Source organism: Apostichopus japonicus, chromosome 17 (genome assembly GCF_037975245.1).
Source record: "Apostichopus japonicus isolate 1M-3 chromosome 17, ASM3797524v1, whole genome shotgun sequence".
NCBI lineage: Eukaryota > Metazoa > Echinodermata > Holothuroidea > Aspidochirotida > Stichopodidae > Apostichopus > Apostichopus japonicus.
The window spans coordinates 26,936,738-26,953,652 of record NC_092577.1 but is presented as its reverse complement, the minus strand read 5'-3'; the positions used below and the strand labels follow the sequence as shown (position 1 = coordinate 26,953,652).

Below are 16,915 nucleotides of genomic sequence, written 5' to 3'. Positions count from 1 at the left end.
TAGAAGACCCTTAGAGTTGTTTAATAATGTTCCCCTCCATGATTAATAATAATAGGTTGATAGTAGAACTGTGTAGCTTCCTGTTTTCAGATAAACATCTGATTTTAAGTTTACTTAGATATAGCTGGCTTCACTTAGCAATGATGAAAATAAGGTATGTTGCAGCTGATTGAGGTAAACATGTGTAATTGTTGGCTAAGATGACTGAACTCTGATAACTTTTGTGAGGGTTTGGAGCATTACAACCAAGGCATGTCAGTTAGAAAAACCTCTAAGCAACAATATCAGCACATCCATAATGGACTTTCATTTAATTGAATATTACTAGTAAAGTTTGGATAACATTTCACTCTACAGGATGGACACCTTATACTGGGATACAGTGTTTCCTTCTTAATGTTAAGATGGTCTTACATAAATTAATTCTTACAATTACATTAGACTTAAATAATGTTTCACTTCAAAGGTAGCAAACCTGATACTGGGAATTAATTTGTTTATTTCTGAATATTATAATGGTCTAGTCAGGATACAGACCTGTTATTGATTTACTGTGTGTTTCTTAATGTTAGATATTGTCTTACGGGAGAACATGTCCTTTGCGGATTCTCTACACAACCTGCAGCTGTTAAGAGGTTTCTTCCAGGAGCACCTGCCGGAAACATTCCACTTCCAGCTAGAGGACCTACTGTACACCCATCACTCTATCAAACCTAGTTTGCTGGCCTTCTGTGCAGAGCTATTCTACACATTTGAGCTATCTAGGCCAGACAATCTTACAAATGGACAATACCATGGTAATAATTATTTCATTTTTAACATTACCATTCTTAATTTTTGTTTGTAATCTATCAATCAGAATGCTCTGTCAAACTGCAGGTAGGAATTGCTTCTCAGAAAGTGATTTTTGCCCTGGAGTCAATGTCTTAACATTTCACAAATCTGTCACATATCAAAATATCATCTTGAATTGTGAGAAAATTTATTAGCTGAAGGGAGCTATGTTCTCCCTGTTCATTAATATCAATGTGAGATTAGCAGAGGATGTTGTATCCAAGAGATCAGTAATATCTGTCCAATGAAACCCCAAAGCAAAACAACTGGCAACACTTCCAAGCAGCATCACCATTTGAATTTCAATGTAGCCTGCCATTCAGAATTATTTGTTCACCATGGAGCGCCATCAGATAACATAAACCTGCGGTCAGGATGTTAAATTTAACGATTTCACTCCCTAATGGTACTGTAAGCGAGGCAGATTACGGTAAATGTAGAGTTCGGAAGGATACAAAAATGTATACCGTGCGCAACATATATTTAATCAAAGTACTGTGTACAACACTGGAACAGTGCGTAACATATATTTAATCATAGTACTATGTACAACACTGGAACAGTGTGTATCATATATTTAATCAAAGTACTATGTACAACACTGGAACAGTGCGTAACATATATTTAATCATAGTACTATGTACAACACTGGAACAGTGCGTAACATATATTTAATCATAGTACTATGTACAACACTGGAACAGTGTGTAACATATATTTAATCATAGTACTATGTACAACACTAGAACAGTGTGTAACATATATTTAATCAAAGTACTATGTACAACACAAGTATTTAATCAAAGTTCTTCCTTGTAACAGCTCGTGGCCAACTCAACAAGCCTTCTCCAACAGCGAGCAAGTGTTCGCAGACAACGAACATGCATGAGTGAACATAAAGATTAACTATTGTTACAAAAATAAAGGGCATCATTCCTATATCGTCTTAGCATTTCGGATATACAAATAAGGGATAAAGGTTAAGGGTGAGAGTTAACTACACAATTGAATACAGTCTTTGTTATTTCTTTAAACATGTAGTGGGCCATCAGTCTTTATTTAAGATATTAAAGTACCATTATATCATACATTTGATACTTAACAGGACATTTGTAAAGTTTGATTATTTGATGATGGTAGGTTTTGTCTTTACCACAAGTATCTCTATTACCTCACAGATGGACGGAGGAACATAAGGCCTCAAATAGCAATCAACCTCAGTAATGATTTAAGCATAAACTTCTTTTGGTTTACAGGAGTACATCAAGCAGATATGAGCTCTGAGTTATCACATATTAGCTTACCTATCAGCCAGGCAACCAAGAGGAGCTTTCACCTGCAGGCTGCTGATCCTCGGTCATCCCACTTTGACATTAGGTCATCATCATCATCCTCCAGTCCTGGGTAAGTCAATTAGACAAAGATATCTGTAATTAAAGTCAAGCTCAATGTAAATATATGGATGCTCTATAGATGAATCAAACCATTAAGGATTTGTATTTCTATTGGCATAAATAGTTATGTGTTCTGGTCACATGGGACTGAAAATTATCACATACTATGTTCATAGGTTTGGCCTACAGCTATTAAATATGTAAGCTTGTGTCAACAAATCTGGGTTGTTAGGAATGTATTGCTATGTGCTGATTTGCAGACTACTACATGATTTGTGACTCAATGAATGTACAAACAAATTCAAGATACTGTATCGAAATAGAGTTAGCAATGCATGTAAACGCGAAAACTTCTAATGGAAGCTTCAGTTTTAAAGAGTTCAGTATAAGAAAAGTTAACAAAAACCATTGTAAAATAACAAACACATTTCCAACTTCCATATGAGATCTTGCAAATGTATTTTGTATTTTGTAAATGTTGCTTGGCCAATAAGAATGTTTAATGTCTGAAGGTGGATGTTCAGAATGGATTAGGTCAGCATCTGTCTCTCTCTTCTTCAGTTCACAACAGAGACTCCTGCCAAGCAGGAAGCAGAAGAGAAGTAGTATGGTCATAGAAGGTAATCTTCCGGCTTATCAGGATAAGGACCTTAGAAGGTCTACATCACTGGAGGATCTTAGTCCAGACAAACCTGTCCCAGCCTGGCAGAGTCCAGATATCAACAGGTATCAATATAACGGTCTAAATAGGTATATGCTATAAGAGAAGTAGTATGGTCATCGAAGGAAATCTTCCTGCTTATCAGGATAAGAACATTAGAAGGTCTATATCACTGGAGGATCTTAGTCCAGACAAACCTGTCCCGGCCTGGCAGAGTCCAGACATCAACAGGTATCAATATAACGGTCTATATAGGTATATGTTATAAGAGAAGTAGTATGGTCATAGAAGGTAATCTTCCTGCTTATCAGGATAAGAACCTTAGAAGGTCTACATCACTGGAGGATCTTAGTCCAGACAAACCTGTCCCAGCCTGGCAGTGTCCAGATATCAACAGGTATCAATATAACTGTCTATACAGGTATATGCTATAAGAGAAGTAGTATGGTCGTAGAAGGTAATCTTCCGGCTTATCAGGATAAGAACCTTAGAAGGTCTACAACACTGGAGGATCTTAGTCCAGACAAACCTGTCCCAGCCTGGCAGTGTCCAGACATCAACAGGTATCAATATAACCGTCTATATAGGTATATGTTATAAGAGAAGTAGTATGGTCATAGAAGGTAATCTTCCCGCTTATCAGGATAAGAACCTTAGAAGGTCTACATCACTGGAGGATCTTAGTCCAGACAAACCTGTCCCAGCCTGGCAGTGTCCAGATATCAACAGGTATCAATATAACTGTCTATACAGGTATATGCTATAAGAGAAGTAGTATGGTCGTAGAAGGTAATCTTCCGGCTTATCAGGATAAGGACCTTAGAAGGTCTACATCACTGGAGGATCTTAGTCCAGAGAAACCTGTCCCAGCCTGGCAGTGTCCAGATTTCAACAAGTATCAATATAACGGTCTATACAGGTATATGCTATAAGAGGCAACAAAGGTCTTGGGAGATTTGTATGTATTTGTGATGGGATGTAATTAGCAATGCATATCATGATTAGCATCCTGTGACCATAGTAGGTTTATTTTTTTGTAACCTGGTAAGTCTCTGTACATATCATTGCCTTTTCCATCATTATATGGTTTGCATACTTATAAGATGGTGATTGCAACTTCGTTGTACCTTGGCAAGCTGTTTGTCCTACTGTTGATTATAATGCTTATTGATGATAACATTAATGATGATCATCCCATTAGTTGTCTTTCTCTTTGGCTCTTCTTTCAGATCATCACATGTACCTGTTGTGAGGAAGAAGAATGCCCAGAGCCTACTGGCCAATGTTAGCATTGACAGTGATGTTGGTGACAGTCAAGTGTTCTCTGGGGATCAGGGTGTAGCTCACAGCCAGGAGACTTACTTGGTTTCCAACAGATCCAACTGGGAAGGTGGTCTTGCATCATCCAACCATCCTTATGGTGATGACTCAGAAGTAGCTGCATTGACCTCTAGACTCAGTCCTCGTCGTGATCAGAATGGAGGTGGTTTCCATCCTGTTGATCTACCTCCTGCTGGCATTACCTCTCAGAGTGCTGACATGAAGAAGAGGATGCGATTAGATCTTGCACTCGCAGATAAGCCTTCTAGGAGTGCAGGAAATAGTCCCAGGGACAGGTTAATGCCGTCACCTGGAAGACCATCCAAAGAACAGTCCAGTAGTGTTACAAAAACATTTGAAAGGGGTGAAAATAAAAGCCAAGCCAAGAAAGTAGATCCCAGTGGTATGATCTCATGGGAGCAGAAGCTCTACAAAGATAAAGAACAGCCATCAAGTAGTACACCAGAAAGCTTAGGTTCATCCACCCCACAAAGTGGGGAAACAGTCATTGATATATATGAACAAGAACAGAAGCAACAGGCCCGCAAGAAGTGGGCCAACCAAGCATTCCAACAGAAGACCTCAGAAGGGTCTCCTAATATCACGAAAACAAAGCATGGTGAAGCTTTCTTTGTTAGCCATGAACCTGAGGAGAATGCCAGTCAAACTGGCAAGAGTTTTGTCCTGTCAGATAGACTATATGATGAGGAATCTGCACATCAGGCAGGAATACCGATTGTTATGGCTTCCTTCAAGGAAAAGGAGGTGCCACCCCAGCAAGACATAGGGCACCACAAGGACCTCCACCATCCTTCTAATATGCAATTTGTCTCCAACCCTGCTTTATCTGTGTCTCGTTCTGCGCATGTCACCTCTAATTTGAAACCAAACATGTCGTCATCGTCGCCTGGTCATTTTTCTGTTGCTTCTGACTCTGCATTGCCCCTGCATGCTAGCTCACATTCTCCACAACAATTTTATCTTTCAGACTATAATATGCCTCAGACACTAATGGATGAGACTAGTGAAGGTAGGCTCAATGGCTCAATGGATAGTAATCCCTTGTCTAATAGTACTGCATGTACTCAGAGTAATGAATCAACTAAACTGCATGCAGAGTTATTGGAATCTGAATCTAAAGTAGCTCAGACAGAGAGCGTATCTAATGGACCCTCCAGTCCGCATGAAACACAAGAATTACTTACTGTTAATGACCTTGCCAGTGTTACCCCTGAAAATATCAACTTGCATGAACAAATCACAAATAATGAAAATGACCACATGATAACATGGCTTGCCAACACTAAAGCCACTTCTAACACTATTAACCTAGATCCAGAGGTCCAGGTGGAACCCCCACTGTCAGAGCTGGCTCAGATTAGAATGCAATTGGAGAAGAAGAGACGTCATATAGACCATGAGAAACGTAAGTTAGAGAGGCAGTGGTACAAACAGAGGATAAAGGTCAGCAAGGAAGCTTTCTTGCAGTGTGTCACCCAGAAGAAAGTCCCAGAAGATCCTTACATGGTACCAAGTAGACATATAGCTGACCCTCAGAGGACCCCAGCTAGAGACATTCATCCCGTAACCACAAAGATAACTTTTGCAGATATCAGTGCCCAGAAGGAAAAGCAGCAGTTCCGTTTAAAAGACGACCTGAAAGCATTCTCAGATTCATCACAGTCAGGTCGATCTGCAACCGATTCTGGAAGTAACCGATCAGGAAGCCCCACCTCTAGTGCTGGGTCTCATTCACCACAGCTAACGCATGATGAATACAATGCCTCTATAGAAAAGCTAAATGCAAACTTAACAGAACTACAGAGCCAGATTACACGACTCTCTGTACAGCAAGAACAGATGAAAACATCAAGATCTGGTGACGCAGACCATCAAGAATCAAATGAAAATCACGCTCAGCAAGACTCAAATGATTTCTTAGTTCAAAGCAAAACAAGTGAGCAGCCACAGCTGATGCAAAAGCTTAGCCCACGCCCGATTGGTCCAATTGTGCAAAACCAAGAAGAGTTTAGGAATTCAAGGTCCAGCTGGATCGAACAATCAACAAACATGACAGAACCAAGTATAGAAAACAGTGGTAATGTAAATAATAACTTTGCTAAAACATTATCAGTAGCTGTAGAAAGTGAGAACACAGAGGTTGTAGATTCTGAAGTGGCTGATAATTCACAGGCTGATAAGAAGCAAATGTACATGGAAATTAACCTTAGTCCTGATAAGAAGGTTCCACCTAAACCAAAACTGAAAGCTAAAACTGTTCCAGTACCAGAATCAAAAGATGCTGTGTCTGATGAGGTCCCTGTCAAACAGCAACACCCTGTGAGGAATGAACCACCCAAACGGGACCAGCCAGCTGGGAGGGACCAGCCAGCTGGGAGGGACCACCCAGCTGGGAGGGACCACCCAACTGGGAGGGACCAAACCACAGAGGTTGATGGAGCTAAACTGGAAGAACAGTCAGAAAGTGAGGATAAACCAGTTGGTTTTGTGGTTGAGATGGCAGAGGTGAGTGTTATCTATGATAAACGATTGACCTACAACAGTGTTATGATGAAAGAGGACTGTGCAGTGTATGATAAACTGATGAACTATAACACTATTATGATTGTATAAGAGTAAATACATGATAAACTATAAGTGTTATGATGAAAGAGGACTGCAGTGTATGATAAACTGATGAACTATAACACATAAAGAGTGAAGTCAATTAGTGTGACCTGATCCTGCAGAATGTTGATGTTTTATAACATTTGGGGTATCGACTAACTGTATGGGGGAATTGCTACTGATCTACACTAATCTATAGGAAAGGATGGAGGGAATGTGAATAAGACAAGCACCTTCATTTCCATTTTTTTGAAGAGTAAGAGAATATTTGGGAGGGGGAGGGGTGGAAGGGTACCCTGGCCAGATTTCTTTTTAGGAGCCAGGAGCATATACACCCCACCCGGTGACTCTGCTGTTTAGCTCACAAGCACTCTAGCCACCGGGTTTCTAGAGTCCTAAAGTGCTTCGGGCCATCCGTCACCCCTCTGTCAGAGCCGAGGCCTCCTTCCACGAAGTAAACCTAAGTGAGGTCAGTATTGTAGTTTCTTGACTTGTTCTGAATCATGAACTGTTCGTAGGTTTCACATCTTTCCAACATTACTTTTGATGCCACGGTATAGACAAGTAAGTCCTTACTATTATTTCACTATATCACAGTGACAAAATCTCATGACAATTGTAAGTGAGAATCTGTTGATGACAAACAATGTGTTCTGCAGGTAGGTGTGCTTTTGATAACAGACGTGATAATGTGTGAATCTACACAAGTACTAACATCTGTTTCTCGGTTGACTACGTATTGTTAAATCCTAATGCAGCAACATAAAGATGACGAGATGGCAAAACGAAGAGAAGTGTTTCTTAAGGCTCAGCTGAAGAGGCAGGAACAAGAGAGGAAGAAGAAAGCAGCAAGAGAAGAAGAATTGGAGAAACAGAGAGAAGAAAGAAGGTAAGAGGCAGCAGTGACATGATAGAGATGGAGCAAACACCTTTGAGAATCACAAACACCCTTGAGAATCACAAACACCCTTGAGAATCACACATAGGTTCCGTTTCAAAATGGAGGCAGTTTATTGAGAAAGTATACATATCACCTGTGTGATTGTGAAAATTAACATTTACAGGACATTTCGGTTTGGTGGTGTCTCAAGTACCAACTGAGTTCTTCATAAATTGCAAGTATTTACTCATGAATATTGACTTGTTTTATTCAGTCATGAATTCCATGATCATCACTCATGATTTTGTTCATGAATTCATTAATCATGAATAATGTTGCTAAATGTCTGTTTTTTCAGTCTTACCTAAGTTGTCTTTCTTTTCTTTCCAATTTATTCACCTTTGCCCCTACATTTGACAATAGTCCCTCATATTGTTGATCTTTACACAGAGTAAGATAAGATATATAGCTCATATGGTGATTTGTATCCCTCTTCAGGAGAAAACAAGAAGAACAGGAACAGAAGAAAGCTGATGAGAAAGCAAGACGAGAACAGATTATGCAGGAGTATCACAAAAAGAAGAAGAGAGAACAGGTTGGTCTTTAAGATTTGCAATCTTCTCCTCTGAGTAGAATACTCATCCATTACTCGTTAAGTTCATGTGAGATGCTCCCCTTGCTGGATGAGTTTCTTCAAGACCAACCATATTTTAAATCATGTCTTTTGACATAAGTAACAGTATCATCATTTGTGGAAAACTCTTCCAATTAATTGACCCTTTTAACAAACAAAAAAGATAGAAAATGGGTCGGGAATGATAACATCAACATTAAAGGAACATTTTGGGTTCCTAATATTTTTAAGTTGTCAGTTTTCCCTGAAACCATTAAGTACCTTGTTTACATCTACCAATTATCTAAATCTATTAGACACATGGTTATTAGATTGCTGACACCCAACACATACATGCATGTTAAATCTATTAGACACATGGTTATTAGATTGCTGACACCCAACACATACATGCATGTTAAATCTATTAGACACATGGTTATTAGATTGCTGACACCCAACACATACATGCATGTTAAATCTATTAGACACATGGTTATTAGATTGCTGACACCCAACACATACATGCATGTTAAATCTATTAGACACATGGTTATTAGATTGCTGACACCCAGCATTACATACATGTTAAATCTATTAGACACATGGTTATTAGATTGCTGACACCCAACACATACATGCATGTTAAATCTATTAGACACATGGTTATTAGATTGCTGACACCCAACACATACATGCATGTTAAATCTATAAGACACATGGTTATTAGTTTGCTGACACCCAACACATACATGCATGTTAAATCTATTAGACACATACATTAAACATATTAAACACATACATGCATGTTAAATCTATTAGACACATGGTTATTAGATTGCTGACACCCATCACATACATGCATGTTAAATCTATTAGACACATGGTTATTAGTTTGCTGACACCCAACACATACATGCATGTTAAATATAACGTATGTTGTATTCAACTTTGTCTTGCTATCATTTTACACCTCATAGGAAGGAGAACAAGAAAGACCATCTAAACCCAAGTCTAAATCTCGGCCCAAGTCGCGTGTGATAGCAGATTCTAGCAGTGCCAAACACCCTGTTTTGAGTGGTGGAGAAGCAGCTCCAGCCAGACATGATACAGTAGACAGTGGTAGCAGTAAGTAGTAGCAACAGTTTGTCACCCTTATTGGCTGATCACAGTTATATACATATATTTATGCACCCTTCCACTTCCAGTAATCATCGCCCAATAACCGAGTCAGCTCCTCGCCCCACACCAACCCACGCCACCCCTCTCCTTTCACCATCCCTCCCCCTCCCGAAAAAGTAAATAAAAATAAAAGCCTCCATGCCTGAATAGATAGCTAACACTTCCTAGAAATGAATCATTTAACTGAATCCCTGTACACACTGTAGCGTATATCTGTTCTTCCTTACCGACTCTAATCAGGTACCCACAGGTCAGATCATACCACTGTGTCAAAGGGGGTTGTTGAGACTAAAGCAGATGCTGAAGGTGGTAGGTCCTTTGTATTTGTGCTTGATGTTTGTCTATCTGTTGCCTTTGATTCACCCTTCTCTTCTGATTAACTGTCTCTACTGGTTGTTCTGACTCAGTTACACTCACACTGATTAGTCTATTGATGCACAGACACTGTCACAGGAAACACCGCCCTCACAAGGTGGTTGCTCACATTATAACATTGACTTGTCTCAGTTAGTTTTATAGATTATTGGAAATATAAATATTGGTGGACTGTTGATCTCTAGAGTAAGGCAAAATATGTCACCAAAAACAGAACTAGTATTGTTCGATACAGGTGACAAACGCCTACAGTGGAATTACGACCTTCCTTACCGGTTTCGAACCTCTGGACATACAATCAGCGTCCATAGCCTAGTGGTTAGGGTGTCTGCGTACAGAGCGGAAGGCCCGTGGTTCGAATCCAGGTGGAGGCTGAAAGTTTTTTCACTGTTCTTGATTTCCAACTCATTACGATTTTCATTTATATATATATATATATATATATATATATATATATATATATGTGTGGTTTCTGGTTTAAATCTCCCAGGATCCAGTGGCCTCTCGGATATTTTATAACTGCTTGCTATTCAGTTGTGGGCATTGAGTCTGTGTAGTTACATTTTCTCCATTCAGTGATATAGTGATTTTTTTCAGTGATAATAATCCATCAGCATTTGATTCCAACCATGTCATCTTCCTGTCCTTAAGTGGACACAAGAACATTCAACACCTCTGAAGGATTGCTTGTAAGAAATAGGTGTCTATCCATTACCTCCACAAATATCAGTGTTAGGGTGTGTGTGTGTGTTCTGATCTACTTGACTATGAACTACTAGATTTGATTACATCCTAGCATGGTCCCTCGTAACTGCTTCAAGATCTAGTTTGTTGCCTGTTCCTGTTTGCATCAGCATGCTGGTTTATTGTTTGTTCACTATCCTGTATGGTAAACCAGAAAGGACAAGAAAGCTGAATGATATGTGAGTAAATTATAAGTTTGGAATAGTTGAATGTTATGTGAGAGTTAGATTGTGACTGAAGAGATTTACTTGGAGTCATCTGAAGTAGCATGGTATGACTGCACAAACATGGAACTTCCTGGGTGGGGAGGGGGGGGAGGGGACGGGCATAATGCTATGAAAACAAAATGAAAATATATTCCACCAAATTCTGAGGCAGGATGTAAGGGTAGGCTTAGAAGGTTGGAAGGGAGATGGGTGATGCGGCTCTCAACAAGATATTTCTGTGAAAATTCAGGCAATATGCTGATATTGTTTCGGGCACTGCCCAATAAAACCCTGCAATAGTCTTGTGTTATGAGAGTCAGAAGTTCTGTAAAAAAACTCAGTGTCAGGTAATTAGACTAACGTTCTAAGCTTGCCTGACTAATCCGACATTTGATGTTTTGGAGTTTTGACATAGTTTGCACGCCATGGTTTCCTTCTCTGTCCAAGACAATGCTTTGATATATATATATCACTGTTGGCATTCCTTATAACATATTCAAATTTTAAAGGTGAGGGGGATCTCACCAGTATGCGCCTACCATATTGGTTACAATATTCGGGGAAATTGTTACAGCCCCCCTCCCCACCCCTCCCAAATTAAATTGGGCTTCTATGCCCATTGATATCAGTGATAACTACATATCAAGATTTGGTCCTGTTTGTTTTCTTGTATTATTGTTTGGCTTCTATGTGTAGGTGTCTTAACACAGTATAATTATCTTATCCTTATGTTCATTTTGTCCTACTAGTCCACACCTTCACTCTAGTGGGCAGTTCCTTAATGGCCAAGTCTCAAATTTATAAAATGAAGAAATCTTTGTAATGTATTATGATATCTGACTGTTATGATTGTGCTTAAATCTTATTTCCAGAAATATTAACCAAGAAAAGTCGTGAACAATCTGTGACAGAATCTTAACACTGGCGACAATAAAACAGTGGTTTGTGTTTGTTGCTTGGAAACTCCTGTTGGTTGAACAAAGTGTTCTTTGTTATGATCAGAACTGAGGTCTGTCAAAATCTTGTAAAAGACCGACTTCAAGAAGCATTCACAATATTAATTAATTTACATCAGTAGGTAGAGAAAGCAATGGTGTAAGCTTGGTTTTTAATTGCTTCTTGACGTTATGTGGCTCTTAAGTTGCCTTTGTTGTGTGCGTATATGCACTAAAGCAGAAGAAACAAGCTTAGAGACGTTGAGAAGAATGTAAAGAAGATTCAATAAGAAGGATTCCTTGAACAGCTTTATTGTTTATACTCTGTGGACAATTTGGATTTGTGATGTTTATCATTTTGTATTGATATTCCCTTTATGATTGCTGAATTCCTTTGAAATATCCTATTGTTTTTAGAACCACACAGACACTGTTTTTAACTGTAGACAGTTCACAAAGGAAGTTTTGAGGAGTTCATGTGTTACATTTTCTCAATGTGAATACCGTCAGCAATTGCCAACTTACCTATGTATTTCCTATTGTGATCTGTTGTTTTCTTTTCTGCTTGCTGTTGATTTCCACCTTCTTTTTGGATGTTCCTCTTTCATTAACCTTCATTTCTCTTTCCAGACACAACACCATCTTCCTCCTCCTCCTCCTCTGCATTCTCTAAGATCAAAGCTGACAGGACCTTTCAGGCCCTCCCAGATAGACAGGGGCCTCGCTTGACCCCCAAATCAACCCTCTCTCCAGATTCACCCTCCAAAGGTTCTAACGGTAGTATTCCACAGCCTATAAAACGCTCTGGATCTTTCAAGGGGACAAGACCTCCTTCCCCTGGCCGTTCTTCACCTGGGAGACGATCTCCTTCACCAAGACCGCCCTCACCTCAAATGCAACGACGTAGATCTAATACTCTGCCAGAGAGTCTCAAGAGTGATGATTCTGACGGTTTAGCCAAGACCTCAGGTAGTAGCATACCCTCAGATACTATAGCAAGGGAGCAAAGCGTGGTGTCACAGGAAAGCAATGGTAGTGGTGGTGGAGGAACTCCAGAGTATACCGGTTGGTGAATCGGTGTTGCCTGCAGCATTATTGTTGGTGTAGCTTCAACCTCCCATCCTACCCTCACTAGTCAAAAAATCCCACACTTTGCTTTCTCTTTCCTCTGTTTTCTTGTATTTTTATGTTTGATGGTGTCTCATATAGTATTTTTTTTCCTTCAAACTGTCAGTTTAAGATCTGAGACTTGTATTTATTGGATATCCCTAAATCATGTAAATTAGTCCCTGTTGTGTTCATCTCAACTGATAACATGCCTGTGTGTACATAGGATTATCTAAAGTTTCTGTGACACTATAAAGCCATATTAAATCTCTATTTGAGACACCACCTTTAAGTCAAGCTCATTTTTCTGTTAGTGAATCAGCACACACTCTCTCTGAGGGTTCTATCTGTATCCTTCTGTCTTACAGTTTGCTAGTTTGCACATTAATGTGTTGTTACTTGGTTTGATGAAACTTTCAGCTTGATAAAATCATCTCAGTGAAGCAAGAGGAATATATTTTCCATTCTTCACTAACCTGACAAGAGTATCCTCCCTATTGTAAGAATACATACATTGACTTTCGATGCATAAAACATATCTTTTTAATTTGTTGTATTTCCTGCTTACCTATATACATATATGTCTGTGTGTGCTCCTGTTCATGTTTGGCTTGCTGTTTTACATGTTACTGTCATTTTTCCTGTCTAGATACTCACTCTAGCAGGCCACAACTAATATTCATTGCTTTATGCTAACTCAATGTTTATACTTTCAATTTGACTAACTTAAGTAACCTATCATGCAAGACACATTCACTTTGACCCGCTCTCATGTTCTTGTAAGTTTGGTGCACACATAGTGCACGCATAGTGCACACATAGTTTTATGCCTTGAAGGAACTGTGGTAATAAGCAGGCTCTTGAGTGCATGGAAGACTAACAACATTGGATGCTTTAATACATCAATAGAAATACAAGGGTTTAGATTTTAATAATTTGTATTGGTCAATGCTTATGTTTAACAGTAGACTTACTGTGGATCCTAGCAAGATTGACATTAATGAATGAAGTAAAGAACCATCATTAGGCCCTCAAACTGGTATATTTACATTAACCAGCGTTTCTATTCGATCATTCATTAATACAGCTTTTATTATCTTCATTGGAAAACTTTTGTAAAAATGAAATCCTAAGATGTCCCCACAGATTGAAATGTTTGATACATCTTATAGTATGTGTGAATCATCAAGAAAGAGGACCACCACTGATCACTCTGTAATCCTACAACTACAATTGTAAGGAAATATTTACTTTTTCAAGTTTGAGAGGTGATGTGATTTGGGGAGGGCTTGTAAAAGAATGGTACAGTATTTGACACACTTGAGAGGTATACAGCACAGTGCATTAGGAAATGTATGGTATCAAGTACTATGTAATGTCAGTAAGAAACAATGTACTGTGCATGCCAAGTATAACAGTGCTTGCTTCTGCTGTCTTCATCAGCAGTGGATGGTAATTCTCTGTTCAGGTGGGCCTAAAAGGTAGATTTTTGCATTTGTTACTTGAATAAAGGTGGACAACTGCCTCCTCTTGTCAGTGAATGTAAACATATTAAGGAAGGATGTTTTAGACCTGCAATATATCTTGCCTTTGGAGTACATTATGTATGCTTAGTATTAACACAGTAGTTTCTATTCATATTGCTTACCTTGCCTGCACTAATCAATAGCAATGTGGCCATAATGTGCATTCTCTAGCTGCTTCTAATAGATGAGCTGTTGCATGGATGATGATGTAATGTCATAAGGGGGAGTACTTGTTGAATGTTTTCTTCTGTTAATATCTTTCTTGCAGGTCCTAAGCTGTACGTGAAACCCACGGGCAGGTCTAATAAGAACCTCATCTGTAATGCTATATCACACTGTGTCCTAGCTGGTGTACCCAACTCACCTCAGAGAGACAAAGTACTAGAGGTAATCAGCAGTTGATCATTTTATTCAAAGTAATCATGACCAACGGCTCAAATTATCTGCTTTGACATTTATTCATTATCTGAAGTTAAAGTTAACGAATGAAGTTAGTGCCTTAGATTGTTATTGCTACCTGATAACATCAATAATTTACACATATACAGCAAACTGCTTTCAACAGATTAATTTAACAACACACTTGACATCAGTGGCATCCTCAGGTCAGACAGGTGGAACTTGTAATAATCTAGTGGTGAATGCAGAACCTATCCTGATGTATTATATATCATGTAATGTTAATATGCTAATATTGTTAATAACATTGATGTATCATTGTTGATTCTGTACAGGAGGTGTTAATAACATTGATGTATCATTGTTGATTCTGTACAGGAGGTGTTAATAACATTAATGTATCATTGTTGATTCTGTACAGGTGTTAATAACATTAATGTATCATTGTTGATTCTGTACAGGAGGTGATAAAAACATTAATGTATCATTGTTGATTCTGTACAGGAGGTGATAATAACATTAATGTATTATTGTTGATTCTGTACAGGAGGTGTTAATAACATTAATGTATCATTGTTGATTCTGTACAGGAGGTGTTAATAACATTAATGTATCATTGTTGATTCTGTACAGGAGGTGTTAATAACATTTGATGTATCATTGCTGGTTATGTACAGGAGGTGTTAATAACATTAAGATATCATTGTTGATTCTGTACAGAAGGTGTTAATAACATTAATGTATCATTGTTGATTCTGTACAGGAGGTGTTAATAACATTGATGTATCATTGTTGATTCTGTACAGGAGGTGTTAATAACATTTATGTATCATTGTTGATTCTGTACAGGAGGTGAACAAGTCTGATCACAAACACTTCATGATCCTCTTTAGAGATCAGGGCCTTCAGTTCCGAGCTGTATATGGCTATAACCCAGACACAGATGAGGTAGCTAAGGTCTATGGTACAGGTCCCAGGCATATTACCAATAAGATGCTGGAGTGTATGTATAAGTAAGTACACAATCTCTCTGTGGATTCTACAAGTTGAGTTAATACTTATTAGTTGAGTTAATACTTATTATTATTAATACTTAACAGTTTGAGATTACCCAATCGATGCCATTAATCCATATTTATCTGTTCTATTATATATAGTATTATTATTATCAGCTGTCTATTTAATGGCCCTGAAGTAACTATGATCTGCAGCTTTTGTATCAAGATTGTCATCATTAATATTTATTTGAAAAAAAAATGGGAAAAGAGCTTACATTGCTGGATGGTTATTGGTTGGATTTCTTCAGTAACATGCTTTACTATTTGTAAGGAAATACAAAACAAAGGCACTCAGTGGTGATGACCTGCTATCAGATTCTCTACAGTCATGAAAGAGCAGAAGAGAATGAAATTAGTCTGACTGACTCATGTCTGTGGTTCATGTTGATTCAGTAGTTCACATACCTTACTAGTTGTGCTGCACTCAGTGGTGATGACCTGCTATCAGATTCTCTACAGTCATGAAAGAGCAGAAGAGAAGGAAATTAGTCTGACTGACTCATGTCTGTGGTTCATGTTGATTCAGTAGTTCACATACCTTACTAGTTGTGCTGCACTCAGTGGTGATGACCTGCTATCAGATTCTCTACAGTCATGAAAGAGCAGAAGAGAAGGAAATTAGTCTGACTGACTCATGTCTGTGGTTCATGTTGATTCAGTAGTTCACATACCTTACTAGTTGTGCTGCACTCAGTGGTGATGACCTGCTATCAGATTCTCTACAGTCATGAAAGAGCAGAAGAGAAGGAAATTAGTCTGACTGACTCATGTCTGTGGTTCATGTTGATTCAGTAGTTCACATACCTTACTAGTTGTGCTGTAGTTATATTGTGATGGTTATGAGCTGTACATATACATACCTTGATCATAAATAATCAATTCTGTAGGAAGAGATTATCAACTGGATAGACTATGTGAAGACTTTCTACATTCAGGCTGTATGATACTATTGTATTTAATGATTTCATTAGTGCTTAATGCTATTAGTAACAGGAGAGTTTATTGTAACGTCAGTTACTATTAGCTCATAATGGCAGGTTCAGGTAAGAAATT

At 38.5% G+C, this 16,915-nt stretch overlaps 1 protein-coding gene across 9 annotated transcripts in view; it reads left to right on the top strand.

The window, feature by feature from the left end:
* Window positions 1-16,915, top strand: part of LOC139984159 (calmodulin-regulated spectrin-associated protein 1-B-like) — a 57,674-nt gene that overhangs the window by 34,832 nt on the left and 5,927 nt on the right. For 2 of the 9 annotated variants that reach the window (XM_071997915.1, XM_071997914.1), the window contains exons 8-18: window positions 573-797; window positions 2,091-2,238; window positions 2,790-2,954; window positions 4,119-6,735; window positions 7,596-7,726; window positions 8,216-8,312; window positions 9,311-9,458; window positions 9,753-9,821; window positions 12,403-12,837; window positions 14,674-14,792; window positions 15,654-15,817. In XM_071997915.1, the coding sequence (XP_071854016.1) occupies window positions 573-797; window positions 2,091-2,238; window positions 2,790-2,954; window positions 4,119-6,735; window positions 7,596-7,726; window positions 8,216-8,312; window positions 9,311-9,458; window positions 9,753-9,821; window positions 12,403-12,837; window positions 14,674-14,792; window positions 15,654-15,817 (4,318 nt within the window). The other 7 variants (XM_071997919.1, XM_071997918.1, XM_071997916.1 and 4 more) reach the window with 7 other exon arrangements.